This window comes from Nomascus leucogenys, chromosome 22a (assembly GCF_006542625.1).
Source record: "Nomascus leucogenys isolate Asia chromosome 22a, Asia_NLE_v1, whole genome shotgun sequence".
In the NCBI taxonomy this organism is placed as follows: Eukaryota; Metazoa; Chordata; class Mammalia; order Primates; family Hylobatidae; genus Nomascus; species Nomascus leucogenys.
In genome coordinates, this window is record NC_044402.1 from 105,450,976 (window position 1) to 105,478,400 (window position 27,425).

Genomic DNA, 27,425 nt, shown 5'->3' on the forward strand with positions numbered 1-27,425 from the left:
CATGCCTTCTGTTGAGGGACTAGAACAGTGGTTTATGTTAATTAACGAGTCTCTATAACACTGTCTTCTGGGGAGTCTGCTGCCCAGGAATGTAGGTATTTAGATGACTGAAGTAATCTAGTTAACAAGGACCTGCAACATATGATTTAAACCAATTATCACTGTTGAAACAAGCATAAGTCTGTGTATATTGTAGATGTTGAGATGAAGACTGGATGCCAGAGAGTCTCTGTTCAGCAAGCAACCATGGGAGCCATGACAGATCAGGAGCTGGTCCTCTTCTTCCCATGAGTAGAGACTTTTTCATCCATTCACCATAACTAGGTGCTAATTGGGTAACAGTCTAAGCAATTGATTTTAATCATAGAGCTTATGAGATTTGGGGAGCATCAGGTATTGCTATTATCATCTTCAAGAAAAGTCATGTATTGCCTGTGTCTCCAAAAAGTGGAATTCACATTCTTTAGGGCATAACACCCTAATGGACAAATTACAGACATTCTTCAGTGTAGCCTCTCTTTTTACAGTTTTCTTTTTGGAAAACAGCTACAAGTATAGGAAAATACTTTCTCTGGATTGAAAATTAAAAAGACTAGATTCCACTACCAGCTACCGTTCAGTCAGTGACCTTGGGAAACAAAATCTTGGAGCTACTCTGTTCTACCATTTGATAAATAGGTATAATATTCTTACTGCATACACTGTATACTTGTGTGGATAAAATGTATGGAAAACAGTGAAGTATCTGAAGAAAAAATATTTATCTTACGAGTTATCACTTTTAAGCTTTTGTATTATACTTCTAGCTAATGTTCTATTTTTTCTCGTTTTTCCAATATTTAAGGCACGTGGTTTATACTGAGTTAAGGATGTCATATGAAAGAAGAGTAAGATATAACTCTTAGCTTACACTAAACTGTTCATAATACCAATATAATATGCCATTGCCTAGTTGATTGGTTTGTTAAATGTTAAAATGAACATTACTAATATATGTTAGAATTAATGAATACACAAAATTGAAGTTATTATATAACAGAAATAGTGATGAAAATCATACATCCACCACATTAAAAAGTTGATTTCATTTTCCTTTTCAAGATTTAAAGTGTTAAACTCATTCTGGCTGGATGATGAGAAAGATATCGTTCTACTGATTTTTTATACTAGAATAATCTTTCATTATTATTAATCTATTTAAGTCTTATCTCAAATAAGTTCATCAGTGCTACCAGTTACAGATAGAAAATGCATGTGCTCAATTTCAAGAATTAAAAATAATCCCTTGGGAGCAGCATTTCTTTTCTGTGGTGAGAGGATTGTTGGATTTTCCAATTAAAGAAGTCTCCATACTGGAAATGAGTAGTCAATTATGAAAATTATTTTTGAATGACCAATTTGCATATCCCTAATTGTATTCATTTCTTTTGAAAGACCGAACTTGAAATTTATGATGTTTTGATTGGTTAACCCTACGCTTCTGTTATTAATACTATTGCCAACAGGGTTCCCTACGACTGGGGCTTTGAGTGTCTTTCCTGAATAAATGCTTGAATCATAAGTAGGTTTGTTTTACTTAATGAACAGAAAATAAAGATGTACTACCGGCTTTTACATTTACACACATTGCACTTTTTGGAATGACAGTAGCATCCTGGAGCTGCCTCATGTACTCACATTTGGACTTTTCTACATCAGCTGATGAGAAACCCTTGAAGTTTCTGAATATTGGTGCTGTCTGTTGGCCAAAAGTGCAGTTTCAGCAGAGCTGTCGTCACTGTCTATACAGTAGTGTCTGTGTGATTACTTGAATTTTTAAAGATATCTTGCTTTTATTTTTTTTTATTTATATATATATTTTTATTTTACTTTAGGTTCTAGGGTACATATGCACAAAGTACAGGTTTGTTACATATGTATACATGTACCATGTTGGTGCGCTGCACCCATTAACTCATCATTTACACTAGGTATATCTTCTAATGCTGTCCCTCCCCCCTCCCCCACCCCACAACAGGTCCCATTGTGTGATGTTCCCCTTCCTGTGTCCAAGTGTTCTCATTGTTCAGTTCCCACCTATGAGTGAGAAAAAGTGGTGTTTGGTTTTCTGTCCTTGCGATAGTTTGCTGAGAATGATGGTTTCCAGCTTCATCCATGTCCCTACAAAGGAGATGAACTCATCATTTTTTATGGCTGCGTAGTATTCCATGGTGTATATGTGCTACATTTTCTTAATCCAGTCTATCATTGTTGGACATTTGGGTTGGTTCCAAGTCTTTGCTATTGTGAGTAGGGCCACAATGAACATACATGTACATGTGTCTTTATAGCAGCATGATTTATATTCCTTTGGGTATATACCCAGTAATGGGATGGCTGGGTCAAATGGTATTTCTAGTTTTAGATCCCTGAGGAATCGCCACACTGTCTTCCACAATGGTTGAACTAGTTTACAGTCCCACCAACAGTGTAAAAGTGTTCCTATTTCTCCACATCCTCTCCAGCACCTGTTGTTTCCTGACTTTTTGATGATCGCCATTCTAACTGGTGTGAGATGGTATCTCATTGTGGTTTTGATTTGCATTTCTCTGATGGCCAGTGATGATGAGCATTTTTTCAGTGTCTGTTGGCTGCATAAATGTCTTCTTTTGAGGAGTGTCTGTTCATATCCTTCACCCAGTTTGTGATGGGGTTGTTTGTTTTTTTCTTGTAAATTAGTTTAAGTTCTTTGTAGATTCTGGATATTAGCCCTTTGTCAGATGAGTGGATTGCAGAAATTTTCTCCCATTCTGTAGGTTGCCTGTTCACTCTGATGGTAGTTTCTTTTGCTGTGCAGAAGCTCTTTAGTTTAATTAGATCCCATTTGTCGGCTTTTGTTGCCATTGCTTTTGGTGTTTTAGTCATGAAGTCCTTGCCCATGCCTATGTCCTGAATGGTATTGCCTAGGTTTTCTTCTAGGGTTTTTATGGTTTTAGGTCTAACATTTAAGTCTTTAATCCATCTTGAATTAATTTTTGTATAAGGTGTAAGGAAGGGATCCAGTTTTAGCTTTCTACATATGGCTAGCCAGTTTTCCCAGCACCATTTATTAAATAGGGAATCGTTTCCCCATTTCTTGTTTTTGTCAGGTTTGTCAAAGATCAGATGGTTGTAGATGTGTGGTATTATTCCTCAGGGCTGTGTTCTTATTTTAATGAAAGAGTGACTTGGAAATGGACAATTTAGAGTTTTTATATTAACGGTAAAAAGCATAGTTCTCACCTAAAATAAGATTGACATATAATTAGATTAAAAGTAAGGATGTTGAGTCTTATTGGACTTAGAATTCCATAGGACTTAAACCAGTCAACACAGTCAATCATGAAGGAAAAGAACAAAATCAAAGGCATATACAAAAATGGGATACCTATTTATACAAGATCACAAATTGTATATAAGTATACACCCAAATATGTATGTGTATATGTATGTAGAGTGTATCTACAGGGACAGATACGATTAGGGATCTTGTAATGTGTTTTAGGTCTCTGAGACTGGAATACCATCCCTATACTATTCAAGTCTATTATTCAACGCATATTCAACTTTCATTTTTGGAAGTACTCTTTAATAAAGAGATAATGAAGTCCTTTTAGGCATATTAGGGAAGGTGGGGTAGTGGGAAGGGGAAGAAACCATTTCATTCCTTTAAGAGAGTGAGCCAAAATTGGTTCTCTTTTTCAGTAATAGACAAAACAAACAAATGAATAAACCAGTATTTATTATTTCTTGACCATGGTGCTTATAGACATAATATTATTGAAAAATTAAGAGTTGTGGTATAGTAACATTAACGTTTTAAGTTTGATGAGGCGATTTTCTTTGAAACCAAATAAAGATCACATTCAGCTAGATAGTGTCCGTGTGGTATGCATGTCCTACAAAGTAATTAGTGTTGTTGGATTTGTTTGTAGCTGATTGCTGTGTTTGAAGAACAAGAACCACTCCACAAGATTGAGAGCCCCAGTGGAAACCCTGCAGATCGGCAGAGCCCAGATGCTTTTGAGACAGAAGTGGCTGCCCAACTGGCTGCATTTAAACCAGTTGGTGGGGAGATTGAAGTAACCCCTTCTGCTCTAAAACTAGGTATGTGTCATGTTTATGGTATTCTTTTCACCTGACTGAAGATCTGTCATCTTGTTGATTAGGCATAGTTTCTTCTTTGTGACTTTCATCCCGTTAATATTTTTATATTGTGGTTTATCTTTTCTTTAAATTATTTTTTTTACATAGCTCTTTGCAGCCACTGATGCTTAGGTAAGTGGATGCAGCTTTTTCTTGAACTGAAGGTGAAGCAGAATTGTATGCCCTTGAAGTAACACGGGGGAGTCCGATGCTAAATGATGAAGTTTGCCTGTATCATATAACTTTTTTAAAAAGTTCCTGAAAAAAGGTCATTTGGGAAAAGCCAAGGTTTATCAAAGAATCCATGCTAGAAGTAAAGGTCACTTTATTTTCTTAGCCTCCGTCTTTTTCTGCCCAAACTATAATCTCAGAATCTGGGGGAAATGTTTTGAAGTTAGTTTTGAAATTCTTTTCTGATGATTTATTCGGACAAGACAATTCATCCAGTAATTTTGCTTAGGATTATTTTTCATTATATTTGTAGAATGAGAAAGTAAATATTATTCTAAAGTTTCAATCAGTTTACAACTCCAAGAGAAATAACATGTCTGTTTTGGTGATACCACCTAAAGATAAATTTATCTCAATTTAACAGCATGAAGTTTTTGAGAATCCACTAATATCTTGGTATTTCAAACAACTTTTTATGCCTGTGGAAGTTTGTGCAACATTTTGAGACTACTTAGAGCACCTGTTACGAGGGAATTCTCAAGCTAGAAGAACAGAGGCTTATTCCCCTTTGCAAAGGTCAGCTTCTTATTCTTTTTAAAGCAAAAGTATGCTTAAAATGGTTAGAATTGTACATAGTACTCATTTTCCCATTTGAAATAAAATATATACTGTAAAGTTAAATTTACATACTCTAATGCTGACAATCCATATTTTGTACTGATTTTTGGAAAAGCATCTGTAGTGCCCCTTTTAAAATAAATCAAATGGAAATTAATGACCTATGGTCTTCGTGGGTTTTCCTCTATGTTTTGGAACCAAGCTAGTGAAGCAGTCTGCTGGAACGTGGCTGCTGGAGGGCTTTTTGGCAGCTTCTCTTCATCTGGAGCCAGCCTTGTGGCTTCAGCAACCTTACAGCCCCATCATTCATTTGCATAATGGATGCCTTTTTATCCATTATGCAAATGGTATGAGAGGAAAATTAGGCAATAAGGGAAGACGGAAGGAGAAAATTGCTCTTGCTTATTTTAATATTCTATTTATAAGCAAGCACTGTGGTCTTCAAATGGCCGAACCTCAGAATACTTCCTTGCTGGAAAATTTGTTTTCACCTCTCTCTTATGAGCTTTGTCAGGGAAAAAAGTTTGTTTTCTTCAGCTTTTTTGTTGGAATATTAGAACAACATAATATCGAATGCAAAAAAAAAGTCAGCCGAGATTCCCCTTCTTTGAAAGTGGACTTTCTACTTCTTCCATATGATTTTTGATAAGTCAGAGAAACCAATATTTTTTACATGAGTACATACCATCTAAATTCCTTACTCATAATAACTCATTTATTTAAGCCTCGTCATACTTAATTAGTCGGCTTTTATTATTTTTATCTTTTAAGAGTTGAGGAATAGGCACAGAGAAGTTTAGTAACTCAGCAGAAATCACATAGCTATTAGGTGGCAGAACCAGAATTTGAACTCTTGCTGGCTGTGGTGTGAGAAACCATTTTGCTGTACTGTCTCTGATATGCAATTCCTAAAACAACCAACTAATATAACTGTCTTGGGGTTTACTTTGAGAATATATGCCAAAACCCTGAAAATACTAAACTCCTTGGTCTACAATCTCATTTCACTTAGTACCAGATTAAATGACGAGACTAGCTCACTTTTAGTTGGGAAACATTGCCTTCCCACCATTTGGCCTGAAACCTTGGCATCACCTCCGGTTCCACCGTTTCCTTCTACCTCCCCCACTCTGTTAGCTATCCAGCTTCCTTGTCCACAGCCACCACAGCAGGCCAGAGCTTTGCCATCAGTTAGACTATTGCAGAGGCCTCAAACTGACCTCTTTCTTTACAGTATGTGCTTTCTCCAGTCCCTACTGTTGCCAGAGCTGCCTTTCTAAATCACAAATCTGATTATATAATATAACTCCCCTGCTTAACGACCTTCACTGGCTTCCCATCACCCTGAGAACCATATCTAAACTCGTTAGCAAGCTGATGCAGATGGTTCCTCTGAATCAGCAGGAGAAATTTGGGCAAGGATGAATGATGCAAAAAAATCATCCCTTACCCACTGTCATGGTTCTAGCAGTTTGAGTACTTTGCATTTCTGGAACTTAAAAAGCAAAGAAAAAACATATTTGTCAGGCTTTTCAGATAGAGAAGTTAAAGAAGGAAGCAACATAGCCAGCTTTGGTCTCCACCCATTCTGTTTTCCTGTTGTTGGCTCCGGGGCAGGATGTGGCCATAGGCTGTGCACCTCTAGATGGAGAGATGTGGTTGGCAGTAGAGGTGGTAGTCGTGGCACTTCTGGGAGTGTGACCTGGCTGTACTGTCTGGTCCCCCCTGAAAGCCTGCTTAGGTGAAGAATGGGAGTGGTGGTGAGAGGAGTTTTGCAGCACCTGTGCCCCAGCAGTTCCTCCTGACAGGGTGCTCATGAAATGCCAGCCATTGAACCCAGGCCCTTCATCTCCCTTCCCCAGTCAGCTCGTATAGGCCATTGAAACTGGTTGTACTTTTCACAGCTCATTCACCCAACCTGGTACAACAGAAATAGGGCTTAATTTCTTACTGGTTTCCTCACTCTTAAGGCCACTTTCTTAAGAAAATAGCAAATTTAATCTTCATTGGCTTACATTGCTTTTCTTAATTAAGCAGACACAATTCAACAAATATTAGGAATCAAGAGATTTTTGTGATTACATCACGTTGAGCACCCAAAATTTATGTTTTTCTGGAATCTGATATCAAAATATACTCAGTGTTCAGTATAATTTTTATATTTCTTTTTCCAACACAAGATAACCGTCAAGAATATTCTGTTAAAAACCAACAACCACCTTCTCCATGTAATGCATACAGAGGTTGACTCCTCCCATTCTTTCTTTATCTTCCAGGATGTAATACTTTTGCATGCATATTCATATTCCCAGGCCCTTCATGATCAAGCTGCTTCCTCTCTGCCCACCTTTATTGCTGGCCAGTCTTTCACAGTCACCTTAACCTGCAGCCACTGTGAACCACTTGCCATTCCAAATTTACTACCTTCAAATCTCTGTGCCTTTGTGGATACTGTTCTCTTTACCTGGATCATTGCTTTGTCTCTTTACTGTGTAGTGAACTCATATGCACCTTTTAAGTTCAAGCTCAAATATGACCTTGTTCATGAAGCCTTGTCCAAATCTTTAAAACAGTACAGTAGGTATACAGTAAGTATTAATTCTTCATCTAACAATCAAGGGTTACAAAGATGAACAGCAGAAATCTACTAACATAAAGGGGTTCATAGTCTCATGCCCTATAAGCTAATGGGGTATATATTTTTAATTCATAAGATGAGTTTTAAATCAAGTGGGCAACCACATAATTCCAACCTCATTCATCTAAATTATTTCCTATCATTTATTTTCTAATGGATTTTCTAATGTAATGCTGAATGACTGAACCCTGATTCAGCCCTAAATAGCAAATCACTTTCACACTTTAAGATTCTGTGGCTCTGAAATCGGCCAAAGCATGTTGCCATATAGTACAGAGATTGCTGGCCTGAGAGTTCATTTAAATGATGAGATGTGGTAACCAAAATACCAGGTGAAATTGGAAAGAATCATATTCACGTGATCTATTTGGGCTTAAAATTACCTAGTTCGAGAATTTTCCAAGTCTTCTCTGTGAAACCCCATGGTTCTTCTGAGCATGTATTAGGGTTTCAATGGATGCTTGATTCTAGTTAATAAATAACATTTATTGAGCACTTAAGTTCTAGATGCTATTTAAATTTGTTTATTCTCCATCTCTGGACAAATAGGATTGGTTACACTAGTATGGAAGAAAGGGTACAGAAGTCTAGAAAGTAGCCAATAAACAGAATCCCAATGCTTATCTACCCCAAAACCTCACCTCCACTCAAAAGACGTATGCATGCCTCAGAAAAAGGTTTGTGAAATGCTGACCTAGAAATACACAGTTCCACAGAATTTTATAATTAGCAATTGTGTAGGTAATCGACATTATTTTACAAATGAGCAAATAAAAGCTTAAATTCAATGTGTACTCTGATGTTGGTTGAATAAGGAACCAGAAATGGAACTCACATCTCTTGGCTTCTAGAACAGTGCTTGTTCAGTTACATGACTTTTTAAAAATTAACTGTAGATTTCAATTATCCATATATTTTAGGTACTATATGTGATAGCACCTCACATCCTTTTGGAATTGAGTAGAGTGTAAATTAATAAATAGATACTATGAATAGCTATAAATCAAAAGCTACTGAGAGAACAAGACCAGGAAATGGAGGTGGAGAAAATGTCTTTTAAATCCCATACGTTTCAGAAATGAGTTTGCTTCTGTCTTCTTATCTTCTCATCCCGTGTGTGTGTGTGTGTGTGTGTGTGTGTGTGTGTGTTTGTGTGTGTAGGAAAGTTCCACTAAAACCAATATACTAATGGGATCCATAGATATGGGGGTTTTTTTAATAATGTGGATATTTTAATACACTTTTTGATTTTTTAAATATGTACATATAGGGCCATCTGTAAAAAAGACAAATTAGTGAGGAAAATTATTTTGAAGTTTAGGAGGGTAGGAGTCTCCCGGCCCTTCCCCTGACTAGTCCCTACTCTGCCTTCATGATTAGTACCTGACCACCTACTGTTCCCTAAGAGGCTTTTTGTGGCCATAGCCCAAGGTTGGCCCAACCCAATCTTTGTCCCTTGAGAGTCAGTGATATGGAGCTAGTTCTAGACCCTGCAGTATTTGATCTAGCTGTGTGATCAGGATGAGTCATTTAACCTATCTCTATCAGAACCAGCTTTTTCCAAACAAAAAGTAAATCAGGACAAATTTGGGGCACATTCGAGCGAAGTAAAAATTGAAAACCAAGGCTATCCAGGTCACTCCCTGATGTGTCACCACCATAGCTCCCTGGGCCACAGTTTCCTCATCTATAAAATAAGCTGTCCTTTCTCCAATGGACCATGATGGTTCTGTGAGTGTTTTGTTAATACCAAGCTGAGTTTGAATCCAACTCCATGCCTCTGCCAATTTCCCTCCTATGGCCACAATTAATTAGTAGTTTTTTATTTTGTACCTTTTGATAATTTTTCTCAGTACTTCTTGATTGAAATTTGCTAATTTGGGTTCAAGCTTTCATGGGAAAATATTTATTTAGGTAAATAATTTTAGCAGTGTAATTTAAATAGTTTTTCAGGATGAAAAGTACTTTAAACTTGGCTGTTACCATGCTTGTGATCTAGATTACCTTGATATAAAGTAATCTGATTAAAGTTTGGCGTTGAAGTGGTATTAGCTTTATTCTCCTCTTGTGTGTTAAACTTTGAGGATGAGCTACTTTCTATTTGAAAGTGATTTTTGTTTTTGAGACTTGAAAGCTGAAAGGTGCCTCAGATGCTTTATTGTTTCCATGTGTGTTTGTGCTTCTTCAAAACCGAAATGGAAATTATGATTATGTGTTTGTTATAATATCATTATTTTCAAAACACCGAGTTCTCTTTATTTGCAGTAGTGTTCAGCAAATACTGTATAGCTAAAGATTCCTGTTGAAAATTGTGACCATTTTCGATCTGATGTTGACTAATTTACTGCATAAAGGAAACATATGGGAATATTTTTCTCAATTTTTAACCAAACCAAATCCCTTTATGGTGCTGATCTTCAGGAAAACATAAAGAAAGGGGAAGTTTATTCCTTTAATTAGGCTGCCGTGTGTAAGTAGCTGCTGTGCACATAATGTGAGTTTAAGTATTGGCATCTGATGCTAGACAAACACACTCACACCACACACATAGAAGAACTAAAGCTCAGGGTTGGGTTATGCTTCTGATGAAGCCTTTGAATTCTGACTACAAAGCATATAAGTATGTGAGGGTTCCTTGTTGTTGGAAGCTCTTTGCTGTAGGCTGTGAAACCCAGAGTTAAAATTACCCAGAGTTAAAATTGCTTAGATTAATTCATAAGTTACAATTTGGTTATTGAGTTTCATCCTGTTTGTTTCCTCTTGAGGCTGATTATTCAAAAGTTAGCAGTTATAGAATAGCTTTTCTTTCTTTTTTTTTTTTTCCTTTCCTTCCCTGGGAGTCTGTTGTTTTTTTTTTTTTTTCCCCCCATGAAGGCTTAAATGAATAATGTTGTAATTAGCTATGGTAACCTTACTAGGGTATCATCAATCAGTCATAGCCATATAGTCAACGAAGTGTGTGCTTGCTTTCTGGTGTGACTATAACTAAATCAGGACTAAGGAGTCTACACTGTTTCTAACCCATTTTGAGCACCATTCTTTTTGGCTACTGTTGTTTTAATTTTTTTTTTTTTTTTTTGTAGCAATGGGTCTTGCTATGTTGCTCGAACTCCTGGCCTCAAGCAGTCTTCCTTCCTCAGCCTCCCAAAGCATGAGCCACCACGCCTTGACTGTTTTGATTTTTATTTTAGATTTTGTTTTCAGAGTAGTGAAAAAGTAGCTCTGTGGAAAAATGTCAGGTTATTCATTGAATATTTAAAATTAATACTTTGTAAAAGGGCCAGTGGTACTAGTTAAAGAATAAAGTCAATACCTAAAGACAAGTAGCCCCTAAAAAATATTAAAAGGTAATTACCATATGGGAGTAATTTTTGTTTGTATTGAGTAAAACGATGAGCAATATTTTAAATATACAATTTTGAATATGCCTGGCATTACCTCCTTTTGCAGATGAATATATATAGGCCTCATAGTTGATCACTTCCTACCATTTTGTAAAAATAAATGATGAAGTTTGCTTGAAAACATCCTATAGTTTTATAAATGCATTTTAAATCAGATATTATTTATTAAAATTATATAGTGTTACACTTCAGAAAAATAAAAATTACCACCGTCCTAACAGAACTTTTATTTTCGTTTTTTTGTTTTATATTCAGTTAACTTTTGTATTTTAGTCTTATTTCAATTTTCTTTTTTTTTTTCTACCTGCTTCAGTTACTGTTTTGTCTCTTTAATTTTGTGTGTTATATCTGATGGCTAAGTTTAGTACCTAAATTTATACTAAGTTGGTTGTACTTAAATAAAATAGAAAATTATTGAAAGGAATTTACATGTAACCATTTAACCAAAAATGTGAGATAGTATACATAAAACCAAGCTCTTATTTTTGTTCTTTTTCCAGCTGTATTTTCTAAGTTGATTATGTGACCTCTAAAAAAACCACAGAGTTCTCCACCTCCCCTTTGCCCTCTTACCAATGCCGGACCCACACTGAGACGGAGTCTGCAGATCCTCTAATAAACAAACGGAATGAAAGGTCACCTTTCCTACTGTTCACTTGATATTAGACCCCTGGGTTTTTAAGCCTCTTTTGCAGATTGAAGCCATGTTTGCAGAGGCCTAGTCCCTAAGTAGTGAAAATATTTTCAGCACTGCTGTCATATTCAGCTTCTTGTAGTTCCCCTAAGCACTGATAAAATGATTTGCAGTTTGTCCTTTTAATAAAGGGGAGGAAAAAAACCAAGCCATGCACCTCTGGCTTCTTCCCCATGTCCCCACCAGTAAAACCTCCATCGTCCTGCCTTGCAGCCAGTCCCCAGTTTGCTGTCTTCTGTTTCAGGCACTCTGAGGCAGCCGAAACACAGCCACTCAGAATTGCCCTCTGTTCTCTAAATACAAGTACTGCTTTTCACAGCCTAATAAGGTTTAACATGTCTATTACAAAACGCCTTTAAATTACTTATCTGTATTAAAAAATTTGCTGAAGGTATGACTCAGATTTTTTATTTATACATATTCATCTTTGTGGCCATAAAATAAATTACATTTTCTCACAAATTTCTAATCATACCTAAATAAATTATTTATAGTAACCATGCTGATTTTCTTTTGCAGTTTGCAATTCAGGAATCTTGTTAACAATTTAATATATGGTAAAGCCCTTTTTGTACTGACAATGTAAATGTAACGTTCAGCCTTTGAGATTTTTTTTTTCTCTCTGAGTGTGTGTGTGTGATTTTTTAAAATTTTCTTTCCACCCAGATGGGCAGGCAAAAAAAAAAAAAATCCACTAATTTAATTATTTACAGAAGATCCATCTTAAGGACAAGTCACTCAGAGTTGGACACGCTTTCGTGACTGGCTCAGGATTTTCTCATTTGCTTTATCTGATAAAGCCGTATGATGAATTATGCCCCAATATATACACATTTGGTTATTTACTTTTTCTGTATCTTATTTGAAATTTTACTAAGATCTTGATTTGGCCCAGTGAAAGTAGGAAATACTGAAACAGCTTGATCTGTTCATTCTCACACCCCAAAGTGATAAGGAGAGGTGACAGCCTTTGCTTAGCAGTGGCCATAAGAGAAGCCATCTCTCTTTTGCTTACCCTTTTTTTGTTAAATGTTTAGCAGATAAAAGACAAAGACCTCCCAGATATCACCACCACACCCTGTCAATTTATCTTTGAAATAATGTATTCATCATATGATACACAGAAAACGGTGCTCATTCTGTTTATTCATTGGCTTAATGGGAAAATGTTGATCGCTATCAGAAAATACCAGTAACTTTCTAAAAATATCAGAATAAATTCTGATTACTAATCTGTATAAATATGAGACTGTCTGCCAGACTCTTCAAACATCTTTACAGATGGAAGAAATTTGGAACTTTGGGGGGTTTTGGTGTGTAAAATTAGAGGAAAGGAAATTATGTGGTATATCTTATTTTCTTTATTTTCTTTTTGTTTATATGGAAGACTTGACTATGGTTATGTAATGTATGTTTGTGGAATATGGTGTGATTGGGGAAAATGGGTAGGCTTATTACCTTATCACAACCTATTTAAAATCATAACACTTATATTTGGTGTTTTAAGATGATATTGACTAAAATAAGCCATAACTTCAATGTCCATATTGTTTTAAACTGTTGGAAAGAAAGTTGTTTTTATTTTTTTTTATACTATTTGACCTAAAAAAATGGCATAGATAGCAACAAACTGGCCTTGTGTCTTTTGGTTCTGTATAATTGTGATGATCAATTAAACTCTACTAGTGTTTTTAAAACAAATAGACTTTTTACCCCAGAGATCTGAATGCATGAGGAAAACTTCTTGCTTTAGTCACAGTTCAGGGATAATGTCCTTTGACCTCAAGACTTTAGCTTGGTGTTACAATGAACTGCCCTTATGGCAGAGTTCAGCATTTGCTCAGCTAACATCTGCTCTTTTTAGATGATTGGTCTTAACGATGCAGTTATGAAAGTCAGTATATCAGGTGTCAATGCCAGAGAAAATGGTGGCATGCCTGTCACTCCCTCAGTTAATCAATAATTATTTATTGATAACCCAGTAGATTAAAAGCATTGTGCTAGGCTACCAAAGGAATATAAAATAATACACATCACAAATTCATTCCCAAGTAGCTTGCAATCAAGTTGACTTAAAATAAATTACTGGATGAGTCTCTTAACTTGGCTAGGATTCCAAGCCAAGTTATATATTTTTATCATATATAACGATTGTTCTAATATTACAGGGTACACAGTTATCAAACCTTATATTGCAGATCTTACCTCATAATAAATTCAGATGCTCACAGATTCTTCATGTGTACCATTAGTCAGTATGTGATGTTTCCCATAGCTTGGTTAATTGCTTGTCTTTTACTTTGGTCTTCAGTTGATGGGGAGGTTCAAGGTATTCATAAAATTTTAACTTTTTAGTCTTTGATTCGACAGTCTTCATTGACTCTCTAGTTTGGCCAACTTTAATTTTATCTTCTATTAAGCAATTAATAATACCTAAGGTCTCAAGTCTCTCCGTTACTACCAACAACGTCCTCTGCTCTCCAGACACAGTCTGCGAGGACCTAATGGGTTGGTGGATAAGTGTCTATGCATCCATCCATCCATCCTTCTCCCTGAAGACACTCCAGTCAGATGTACTCTTTTAATGGTAGGTGGTTAATAGAGAGACAAGCCTTCTACCCAAATGAGTTCAGCAGATGCGCTGTTTAGAAGAATGTGTTGTGCCTAGTCTGGACGTATTTCTTACCTCCTTGCGTTATTTTTCACTGAGTACTGTGTAAATTACTGAATGGAAACTCATTGATGATCTTTTCTCTAAAGCTGTAGGCTGTACCTCAGGCTGATTTATTAGCATGCTATTGAGTGGTTTAAGAAAATTTCATTTTCAATCCCTCTATTCTGACACAAAATACCATTTTCCAGTTGAATGTGAAAATAGTGTAAACATAATTGCCCTATATGTAAACTTATCTGTGTTAAGGGGTGAATTGAGAAGGAGCAACTTGGCCATCTTGGAAAATGGTCTTTGAGAAGTTTGGAGAATGCATTTAGTATCTTTTTCTCTTTTCAGACAATTCATTACCTTTAAAAACTTTATTTGAAGTACCTTCCTTGACTGCCTTATTGCCCTGTTTTTAAAAAATACTGTTTAGCATTTGTTTGATAGTTGCCACAAACTTGACACCATAATATTCTGACTTTATAATAAGGTGAAGAGTTATGCGAGGTTCGGCAAAATTTTTGTCTCTAATTCATCGCTTGTTAAAATTAGGCTTTTATCTTAGTACCCAAAATATTGTACTTCGTATCTTCTCTGATATCTTGATGAAGCAAGTGGGCAATGGAATGTTTCCAAAAGAAATAAGGATGGAGAAATACATAGATTATATAATCTTGCATATTTACAGCAGTGTAGTGTAGAAATTAGAGCACAAGCCCTGGAGCAAGCCTGCCCTGGTCAAATATGGCACTGCAAATTACAAGCTGAGTGATTTTCCGCAAGTTACTTAAGCCACTGAGTCTGTTTCCTCATCTGTAAAACAAGGGTAATATTACCTAATTGGATAGCGACCTAATTGGATAGTCACAAGCAACGAATGAATCCATATGTATATGTAAATGTAAAACACTGAGAATAATGCCTGCCGCATAATAGGTGGTATATAAATCTGCTAGTCACTGTTAATTTCATTATTATATTTATTATGGATCATTTGGAGGAAAAAATAAAAAAATCTCCATGTATTTAGGTAATTGATTTTTTTTTTGAGATGGAGTCTTGCTATGTGGCCCAGGTTGGAGTGCAATGGTGTGATCTCAGCTCACTGCAACCTCCACCTCCTGGACTCTAGCAATTCTTCTACCTCAGCCTCCTGAGTAGCTGGGACTAGACGTGCAGGCCATCACACCCAGCTAATTTTTGTATTTTTTTTAGTAGAGACGGGGTTTCACCATGCTGGTCAGGCTGGTCTCGAACTCCTGACCTCAAGTGATCCGCCCACCTCTGCCTCCCAAAGTGCTGGGATTACAGGGGTGAGCCGCTCCCACCTAGTCATGCAACTGATATTTTGATCTGTTCTTTTGTTATCCCTATTTCCCACTTTCAACTTTCAACCCATAAACCCATAAGACCGTGTTCTCTCTTTTTCACAAATTTAGATTCTGGTTGTCTTATGCCTTCTCCTAAACCATAAAATTAAATTTTGTTTTTTCTCTCTTCAGACTTACAAGTTAAATGATAAAATGGCTTATTGAAGCCAAAACAGTAGCTAGGGACATTAATCAGAATAGTATAATTACCACAAAGGTTTCAAATAATGCCTTTGTGCTTGTTTTTAGAGACTCATAGAAGGGTAATTGCTTTGATCTTTTTTATCTTCAACTCAAGTATTTACTTTTATGTCCTCACCCTCAACTCGGCATATGGTTCACAAGAATTTTCTTTTACAATTGCTAAGTGTCTATGTTTGACAGTACTTTTATACAGGGAATAGGAATTTGTTTTTAATATTGTTCTCCTCCCTCAACTGACCCAGAACACTGTATTAGCCAGGGTGCCAACAGGAAATGGCATACTCAAAGGTGTGTTTAGAGAGAATTTCAAATAAAAAGATTATAGGTATTTCAGAAAATGAGACACCCATGTTCTGAAAAGAATAGGGAGCCTTGGCAGCCCATGCGCGGTGGCTCACACCTGTAATCCCAGCACTTTGGGAGGCTGAGGCGGGTGGATCACAAGGTCAGGAGATTGAGACCATCCTGGCTAACACGGTGAAACCCCGTCTCTGCTAAAAATACAAAAAAAAAAATTCTCTGGGTGTGGTGGCGGGTGCCTGTAGTCCCAGCTACTCGGGAGGCTGAGGCAGGAGAATGGCGTGAGCCTGGGAGGTGGAGCTTGCAGCGAGCCAAGATTGAGCCACTGCACTCCAGCCTGGGCGACAGAGCGAGACTCTGGCTCAAAAAAAAAAAAAAAAAAAAAAAAAAAGAATAGGGAGCCTTTACCAGCTAAGGCCTGAAAGGGGAAAGAGGAGAAAATTCTTACATATCTCATGAGTGCTGCAGATGTTGGGGAGAGGCCCTTAGAGGATCAGAATCTGCAACCTATGGATGGCAAGTGCAGCCACTTTCAAAGCTGAAGCTGGCAGAGAGAGAACAGAACAGATAAACACCCCAAGATTCCTCTCTTCCTACCCACTGGCCTCCTGCCGATCCTTCCTGATGGCTACATTCAAAAGGCAGCCAGAGGGAAAATGGTCTTCAAAAGGCACTGAGCCACTGAATTACAGCAGCCTCCAGGGGGCCAGAACAGGGCACAGAAGACTGGGGAGTGGCCTTGGAGAGAGTAACCAACACAAACATCTAGTCTGTGTGTCTCTGAGGTGAGATTTTTCTACAGTGCTGTTTTTTATTAAAATTATATGGTGTTACACAGATCAATAATGCTTTTAAAATTAGCCAACAGATAATTATTAATGTCTATTAGTCATGGAGTGTCTCTATTGGAATATAAAAATTAGGAAAATTCAGTTTTTCCCTCAAGGTGTTCACAATTCTGTGCAACAGTTCTCACCCCTTTTCTATTTGTATTCAGACATAACATGGGTGTTATTAATAAACACAAAATGTCAATAGGGCAGTAGTCATCTTTTTGTGATATTCATGTGCACAAAAGTTGTACCTACCTTTAGGTAATATTCCTGTTTTGCTGACTATAATTCCACCAAGTTTATTGCTTAGTAAAGCACATCAGCTTTCAGCTTGCAAAAGTGGATTGAATGCACTTCTTTTTTGCCTCCTCCTTTCCCGACATTCATAAAAATGACAGATTTTGGCTGGGCGTGGTGGCTCATGCCTGTAATCCTAGCATTTTGGGAGGCTGAAGTGGGAGGATCACCTGAGGTCAGGAGTTTGAGACCAGCTTGGCCAACATGGCAAAACTCTGTCTCTACTAAAAATACAAAAAAAAATTAGCCAGCCATGGTGGTGGGCACCTGAAATCCCAGCTACTCGGGAGGCTAAGGCAAGAGAATTGCTTGAACCCGGGAGGTGGAAGTTGCAGTGAACAGAGATCACACCACTGCACTCCAGCCTGGAGAGACAAAATGAGACCCTGGCCTCACCAAAAAAAAAAAAAAAAAAAAAAAAAAAAAAGATAGTTTTAATGTAAAAATAAAGGAGGTGGAGTTAGATGGATAAAATCACTGGAAATGGGAGGAGAAAATGGAGAGTAAATAAAATCAGATCAATAGATGATTTGATCTTTAGACTGCCCTAGAGTAAAGGCTGGGATGAAGGTGGGCAACCAGCCTCTCTGTCTGCCTTCTGTGTGTGCTTTTAAGATGAGACCTGCCAATGAACATGCTTTATCATGTCAACCACCTAATTCAGTGGAAAGGTTATTTCAGGAAAGACCCATGTATTGGTAGGAGCAACTGAAGCTATTTGTTGTTAAGCAACTGAATAAGAATATGAATACACTCATTGATTTATATTCAGGAATATGAATGGACAGCCACTACTCACCAGACAATAAATGGAAAACAACAACTCAAAGATGAGGACAGTATAGAATTGACAAGACAGTCTTGAAGAATAGCAAAGCTTACCTTAACAGATATATATAAAGTTATAGAAACTGATTCAGTGTAATTTTGGCACAAGAACAGAACAATGGAGTAGAATAGAAATTATAACAACAGCCCCTCACAGGTATAATCATTTGGCTTACATCATATTTGGTATTGCTGGTCAATTCAATATCTATATAGAAAAAAATTTAATATCCCTACCTCACACTGTGTATAAAAATCAGTGCTAGACAGATTATAGATCTAAAGGTAAATGAATAACAAAACAAGCCAAAAACAATGAAAGACAATGTATGAGACTATCTTCATAACTTTGGTGTTAGGCTTGTTTCTAAAACAGAACACAAAAAGTGATAGCCGTGGGAAAAATTTTGATAAATTGGGTTATGTGCAATAAAGAACTTTCGTTCATTAAAAGACTGAAAAGAAAAGCCATAGATTCTATGAAGAAATTTTAACACATCTATCTGACAAAGGATAGTATACAGGATACATAAATAACTCCTAAAAGTCATAAGAGAAAAGCATCGTGCTCAATAGAAAAATAGGAAAGAACCCTAACAGGCACTTCATAAAATGGCCATTAAATTTATATAAAGGTGTTCAACTTCATTAATCATGACAGAAAAGCACATTGAAACCACATTGCAAATTTGAGCAACAAAATAATGTAGTATTTGTTTATAACTCAACATATAAAGTAAATTTGCATGAGCCCATACTGATATAAGTGATTGTTTGAATAAATAAAACTAGTAGTGGTCAGAGGTAAGGGTAGGCGTTGACAAATCTTTCCGATAGAATTCCAAATAATATATATAGATAGTACTTTCCCCTTGAATATGGGATGAACTTGATGACTTACTTCCAAAGAATAGGATACTGAAAAAGAAAATTAGTGAATCCACAGTAGAGAAACCTGGCAAGCACTGTTTGAACCAAGTGATCAAGATTATCATCTCCAGGCATAATTCAGCTGATACCATGTAGTCTGAAAATGATGTCATGAGCAGGGCATTTCACCTCAATGGTATTCTTCCTCCAAATCCATACCCCCAGGCTAATCATGAGAAGAACATCAAGCCCAAATTGAGGAACATTTTACAAAATACCTGCCAAGTCCTCTTCACAACTGTCAAGGTCATGAACAACAAGGAAAGACTGAAAAACTGTTCCAGACCAGAGGAGACTGAGAAGACTTGATGACTAAATACAATATGGTATCCTAAACTGGATCCTGGAACAGAAAAGGTCATTAGTGGAAAAGCTGGTGAAATCCAAAGGAAATCTGTACCCTTGTTAATAGTAATGTACAAATGTTAAATTAATTTTGACATACATACCATAGTTACATAAGATGTTAACATAGGGGAAACTTGATACTTTTTGTACTATCTTTGCAAGTTATAAATTAATTCAAAAGGAAAATTTGGTTAATACAAGGCCACTATAAATTCATCAGAAATTACTAAAATGAAAGACAATACCAGCTGTTGGTGAGCCTGTGAAGTAACTAAACCTCATACATTGTTGGAAAACTGTTTGAGTATACACTAAAATTGAAACTGTACATGTCCTATGACTCTGCCATTTCAGTCCTAGGTAACCTAGGTAATTCTCAACAGAAAGGAGCATATATATTCACTGAAAAAAAAAAAATAGAACAGCATCACTGTTCATATCAATCTCAAATTGGAAACAACCTAAATGTCCATCTTTGGTAAAATAATAAACTGTGGTATATGCATACAATGGAATACTTGACAACAGTGAGATTAAACTATTACAATAGCAATAGCAAAAAAAACCCTCAGAATAACTTCATAAAATAGAAGGTGTAAGGAGTTAATTCCCTCTTTCCCAGTGGGGCGATATACATCTGCCTTAAGTTGGTGGGCCAAGCAGATGTGGCTACTAAAAAAATTAAAATGACAATCTAAAATTCATGCATTAAGCAAATATTTATTGGACACTTAACTACATACCAGGCACTTTTGTAGGTGCTAGGAATGTAGCAGTAAACAACCAAAAGATTAAAACTTTCTATTCTCATTTAGTTTATACACTAGTATGAGAAGACAGTAACCATAATAAATGAGATTTTTATGTAGTATGTTAGAAACTGATAAAGAGTTTTGGGAGAACACGAAAGCAGGGTCAGGAGAGTGGGGTGTCTGATGACGAGAACGAGGAGTCTAACGTTAAACAGTGGCATTTGAGCAAAACTTGAAGGGGGTTGGGGAGTGAGTAGTACAGATTGTTTAGAGGAGAGAGGAAGGGAATTTTGAGAAAAATTCCTCATCTTTTTTAGCAGGGAGTCTATCAATGCTATTTAAAGTTCAAAAAAATCAAGACATTGTGTGTGTGTATGTACACACACACATATATATGTATATAAATCTTGGAGTTATGTAACCACCAAAAAAGTCAAAAATAGAAGTGCTACAAAAAGACAACTTCTGGTAAGTTGAGCCTGTCAGTGAAAGGGAGACTTTTATTTTTATGTTTCTTTCCTTCTGCAAGGTTTGAATTGTTTTCAAAATCACATTTTAAATGGTCACATTAGGACACAAGTAGGCCAGGAAGGAGTGACATTATTAGGTAGAGAACCTTGAGACCACTGTAAGTATATCTTGAAAAGATAAATCATTTGCACAATTTAGTACTTATTATTGATGAGGAATTTCTTGTAAGATTGCTGTCAGCTGCTTCAAGGAGCTACTCGCCCTGTTTTCTCCAACTCACAGACGACCAAGTTCTGTGGATCAGGCATGGATGTGGCCTAGACCAGCTCAGAGCACAGCGCAAAGTCTCCCCGAATCCTCCCCAAGTTAAGCACACAAGTACAGGGGCTTCGCTACATGCTGCAGCCACCAGTTCACACTGATTCTGATAGCTCTCTTTCTTGCCCCACTAATCCACATAACAATATGTTGTCCATATTGCTTTGCAGCGTCGTGAAAGTGCTGACTCATGTTTCACACCAGTACCAACTCACTCTAAGGCTCACAATCTTTCAGCTCAAGCTAAAAGATTTTAATTAGGTATATGGTGACACAAAACAAGTTTTCTAATTAAATTTTTGAAATGAGTAAGGAACTGTAACATTGCCCCTAGATAATGGATAACAGTTCAGTATTAAATAGATTGCATTTACTCATGCTTAAATTGGTATAGATGTAAAAAAGAATTAGTCATTGTATCTGATAAAGAGCAATCTATCTTATGAATTTGCAGTATACTCTGTAGGGCTTGTCTTTTTTGTCTGATTTTAGTTGAGGGGAATATTTCAAATTGCATATATCTGAAAGGAGAACGAATATAATTACCTAAATCTAGAACAACTAAAAATACTTCAGCTAAAGTATACAAATAATTGGAGTGCTTTTTGTCTTGGTTTTCTTGGATTATCTGGATGATTGCCTCCATTTTCTACCTGATTTAGTGCTTTCTACCTGATTGAGTATTTTTCAGGAGGCTGTTACTGCTGTTTTCTTAGCTCGGTGACCTGAAGCATTGATTCTGTGAAGTGTTGGTATAGCCAATGCAGTTTGGGTTGTCCAACTGGTGGTTGGGCCTGATAATTTGCAGACATTATGTAGGAGTTTCTTTATTTGGTAGTTTCATTCTAAAAAAATATTGGTGTTATTAAGCCTTGAGTAAATATAGTTGTTAACTCTGCATTGTGGTCCTAACCAACTTATAACAACTGACATTTATGAAGGTTCCAAATGAGGCTTTAGTAAAGAATACATCCAAAAATGTAAGCATGGTGGCTGTGGGGGGAGTCGGGGAGAGGAAAGGGGGAGGAGAGAAGTCAGTTTAAGGAAAGTTAGAAAAAAAAAGACAATATTTGATATTAAATTTAACGTATTTAGTTGATAATTAAGAGGAAACAGTTCGGCCTGTGTGGAGAAAGTCTTCATGCATTTTATTAACTGTGAAGGAGTTAAAAATATACCAACCTGCCATATTGACTATTTAAGTTAAAGGGCACTTGAAAAACACCAGGTGCAAAAAGATGACTCTGACCTTCGTGCCGTTTCTTAAAAGCAGAAGATGAAATTCCCATGTGAAAGACGCCCTCCATATACTTGCAAGACACAACATCCTTATCTTTAGGATCAGAAGTTGTAACCAAGATAATTTAGTATAGACATTGTAAAATAACTCTTTTAAGCCTCTCCACATAACATAGTTGCATTTTCATAACTTACTCTTATTTGTCCAATTCAGTATATAAGTCACTGACTCTAACCCCTTCTTTGGGTGTTTGTTTCCTTATGAGGGCTCCTGTGCATATAAAACTTGTATTGAAGTTGTATGTTGGTCCCCGTCCCCTGCTCTGTATGGACCCTCCTTGTCCCCTCTCTAAAAAAAAAAAAGAAAAAAAATATGCATTTCTCCTGTTCATCTGTTTTATGTCTATCTAATTCTCAGATCCAGCCAAATACTAAGAGAATGGAGGTGGAGTTTTGCCTTCCCTGCACCTATAAAACATCTAAATCAGAATTATATATATATTTAATATATGATAAAATTTTCACAGTAATTTCATGGTCAAATTAGCAAAAGAATAAAATATGCATTTCTCTTTAAAAAGGTCTCAACTTACATTATTGGACAAATACTAGTAAATTGCTGTCTGTAGTAGTCAAGATTTTTCAGTCTTCTCAATAGTCAGTTGAGACTAATCAAAATAGTTTTTACATGTAGTTTGGATGTGGAAATGCTGCCACTTTATCACTGAAATTGCTGGAGTTTCATATTGAAGGTGGAATGCACTTAAAATGGGGTAACACACAAGGGAAAATTTGACAAAATGATTTCATGGAGTTTCAGATTTAGGCCAGTGATAGCCAGGGCCCTTAGGAGAAGTAGATGTTTCCCTTCTGTATTTAATATGAATAACATTAATATTAAAATAAATGTATGTGTATTCCTTTGCATTCACAAAGGAATGTTATTGAATGTGTGAGTTGTCAGTTATTCTGGGAGATGTTTAATTCAGTAGCAGGAAATGGAGCAGCCCTGGAATTTGTAGGAGGGGCTTTCTCCTCTTTGAGGAGCCAGATGTCATGGTTAGGAGGAGAAGGGCCATTTTTACATTGCATGTGTGAGACTGGAATCCCCATTTTCACCCACTTTAGGCACTTAGATATGGGATTAATGGTGCAAATCCATCAACTGAGAGCCCTGTGTGAGTACTGAGCTTAAGTCTGGCAGAAGGAATGTGAAGCAGTCCTGGAATAATCAGGAAAGAATTACTGCTCACCTTTGTTCCACTGCCCCCACCCCCCGCACCCCACCCCAGATGACTTCAAGGCATCTTAATTCACTAAGTGTTCAAGCAAGTCATTCAGTACAGCCCCAGCACTCACAAAATCTTCTCTACCACGTTTGGCATGTCTAATAATGATTATAGGCATTGCTACAAATTCAATGGTAATATCACAGGCTACCAGGTTAGCGACCTCTCTAACTTAGTCTGTCTCTTTCTCTTCTTTCCATTTCTCCTCCTTTTTCTTCCTCCTTTTCCTTCCCCCTTTTCCTTCCCCCACTTCTTTCCTTACATCCTCCTTCCTTCCCTCCTGCCCTTTTTTCCTTCCCTTTAACTATCTCTCTCTACTTTCCTTCCTTGAACAATTAAAAGAATGCGTTAAAGCCCAAACAACAAAATTGATGAACTCCTAATGCTTATCTTTCTGAGGAATGATAATCTATATGAACTTGACGCCAAGACTAAAAGCTTAAGTGGTTGAGTGGATACTACTGATATCAAAGGGGAGAATTTCTTCTATGGAAGAGAAATGTTTCAAAATTGGCTATATCAGAATGTGTGAGGCGGTAAGCTCCGGGAAACATACAGTTCTAACACTTTGCTGGAAAAACAAAGAGGAGAAAATGTCACAATGTTTGTGTTCTTGCCATGCACCACAGACATGAACGTGGCTGGAATTTGACCAAATGGACGGAGGGTCTTACTGAAACTGAACTGAGCATCTGCCGCCCTGACTTCTTCAGTAGCAGAGGGCCAACCTCAACCACCGTGGTTATATGTGAGAAGCCACTGAAAAGAAGTGGAGACAATTGATGAAGCCCCATGTACCAAGCTGGTTTCATGTAGGGGGAAGATCTGGTGAGGGTTGGGGTGGTGTGTACAAAATAGACAAAGGAGAAGGGGAGAAACATCTGGATTGTATTGAAAAAGGCTTAGCTAGGTGCGGTGGCTCACATCTGTAATCCCAGCACCTTAGGAGGCTAAGGCAGGTGAATTGCCTGAGCTCAGGAGCTCGAGACCAGCCTGGGCAACATGGTGAAACCCCATCTCTACTAAAAATACAAAAAATTAGCCAGGCGTGGTGGCATGCACCTGTAGCCCCAGCTACTCGGGAGGCTGAGGCAGGAGAATTGCTTGAATCTGGGAGGTGGAGCTTGCAGTGAGCCGAGATAGTGCTACTGCACTCCAGCCTGGACAACAGAGCAAGACTCTGTCCCCCCGCCCCCCCCCACCAAAAGAAGAGCTTATCTGGGCCCATATGCTAGGGATTTCTTGGGTGTGGCAGATCTCTGTCATCTTTTGATTGGATCCCTTTACTTCACTTAGACCTGTGTGTCACCTTTGCTGACTGCAAGGAAAGCTCAGGGCCTTCCAGTATGTAACTCAACAGTTGTATTAAAAGCACATAGGGCATAACAATATCCAAGTAAGTTTCTGAATTATCCTTCTTCAAAACATGTCTATACGACTATGAAGTGTTATGGACAGAGCACATCAACCCTAAACTGTGATTTATCTCAGCAATGGCACTTACTGATTTGTAATAATCAGCACTTTACCTAGTTTAAATCATAATCTCTCCTTGAGCTCTTAAATCCACTTTTGTAATCCATCAAACTAAATATAAACCCCTCAGATGGTCCCATCCAACAACTAGTTATTGTCTTTAGCAAGTTTATATTTTTAACATACGCAATTAATATTATATATGCCTATTAGCATTCCAAGATGATTTTTAGATTTCACAGGTGAGGATTGTTCAGAGTTTCTCAGTCTTTTCTGTGGAGTTAAAAAAAATCTCTTTGACAAAAATTCCTAATGTGATAGCAGCTAGAAGAGTAATTTTCGTTGGAATGACCTTTACAATGGGTAATTTGACAGACATTTGATGGACAGCATTCTTCCATCTCTCAGCCCACCTTTTACGTCCTGCCATAAAACGCTGGAGCAAAATTTTACCTCGGGTGATAAGATTCTCAATAGTCATGTGTTGCATATCGCCCTCAGAGCAGTTCCTCAAATTTTGAAAGCTCTCTTTCTTTTTAAGGTATTTTTCATTACCAGGAGAAAATGTTTCTTTTCGGGAGATATTCTAAAACAATAGCACAGGTAGTGAACAAATTTCCCAGGTGTCTAAGGGACTCTCTCGGGTGGCTGTATAGTATTGGTTTGGTGTATTAAATGGCACTCTTGTGTACTATAAGAGTTAACACAACTTCCAAAGGTGACTTTCCTCACAGTAAGAGAACAGATTTGACTTTGGAAAAAAAATGTGGACTATGAAGTACCCAGTTAAAATACCCTAAAAGAAAAAAACAAAAGCACTTACTGGTAAAATGAAGACGATTAACTTGCAAATAAATGTGTTTTTAAGAATTGGCCCTGGGGTGACATGCAAATTCAAAAGACTAATGTTTTCTCTGGGAATAAAACATTTTGGAAGATATTTTATCTTGAATTCTGAAAGTATTGCCAGAATAGAATGCTTGTTGATTGATAAAATATGTGCTTTCTTGAAGAATATTTCTTATGGTATTACCTTTGTCAAAGAAAAGATTCTGTAGTTTTGGGAGATAAATTATAAAGATGATACATACTTATTTGTGTTTGTGTTTGTCTGCTCTTTCTAGAAGGTATGTTGATAAACTCAGACCATCATCTCTTTTGTCCACTGTTGTATCTGTAGTCCTTGGCACAATGCCTGGTGTGTAGTGGTCAGTCAATAATTGTTTGCTGAATGAATGCATAAACAAATTGAATTAACAGATTAAACTCTAGATTTTCATCTTCTTCAGAATTTTTTTTTTTCGGTGTTCCAAGACTAAGGACTTTTCATTGTCTTTTCGAGTTGGGATCTTAATCTTATTTACTGCTTTTCATACAAAAAATGTGTTAAACAAGTATCAGAAAAAATTAGAAACATTATCTGTGATTCTTATATAGGGAGGTGATTTCATTCCATTAGCTTTTTGGGGGGACTTCATGGGTTTGTCACTCTGTTAATCCAGCTGACAAGCAGAATCCAAAGGGTGACTGTTAGAAGGCTGAAAGGGAGAGGGATTGTTGATGTGGAAATGAAAAATAGAGTTCAGGGAACGAGGTAGTTAGATGAAAATATGGCAGAAGAGAGAGAGAGAGAAACACCTAGAGTCCAGTGGGGGTCATCACATTGCAGGAGGAGGATGAGGGCATGAAGGGGGTCCTTGGAGAAGTTCTGGAGAGAAAAAAGCTGAGACAAAAAGGAGATGAAGTTATGGTCAAGCCAGAGAAGACACTGGATTAGCACTGCATGCGTGATAAACTAGCCATGCTACTAGTATAATTCTGACATTTCGGAAATATTGAAATCCTACATGAAGAATAAATGGTGTCTGTATTTTCTCAGAAAATGAATTTGTTCAAAACAATTGAACTCATGGACATAGAGAGTAGAAGAATGGTTACCAGAGGCTGGGAAGGTAGTGGGGGGCTTGTGGAGGACAGGTGGGGATGGTTAATGGTATAAAAAATAGAATGAATAAGACATAGAATGACTAAGACACACAACATGGTGACTGTAGTCAATAATAATGTAATCGTACATTTCAAAATAACTAAAAGATTGTAATTGTTTGTAACACAAAGAATAAATACTTGAGGGGGTGGATACCCCGTTCTCCATGATGTGCTTATTTCATATTACAGACCTGTATCAAAACAACTCATGTACTCCATAATTATATATACCTATTGTGTACCCACAATAATTAAAAATAAAAATAAATGAATTTGTGACCTAAATAAGTATGCATGACAGAAAAAGAGACCTTTGTTCAAAAATTTTAGATTTGGAAATTGTTCCTCATATCATACTCCTGAATTGACTTAGTTTCCACTCACATTTAAAATAACTGAAAAAGAAAAATGAGAGAAATTTACAAGAAATAGT

At 37.0% G+C, this 27,425-nt stretch overlaps 1 protein-coding gene across 1 annotated transcript in view; it reads left to right on the plus strand.

Moving 5' to 3' along the window:
- The window catches only part of PARD3B (par-3 family cell polarity regulator beta), a 1,081,037-nt gene that overhangs the window by 416,980 nt on the left and 636,632 nt on the right, over positions 1–27,425 (plus strand). Inside the window, exon 3 of the mRNA XM_030803127.1 lies at positions 3,954–4,125. Coding sequence (XP_030658987.1) covers positions 3,954–4,125 — 172 coding nt within the window. The remainder of the gene's footprint in view (positions 1–3,953; positions 4,126–27,425) is intronic.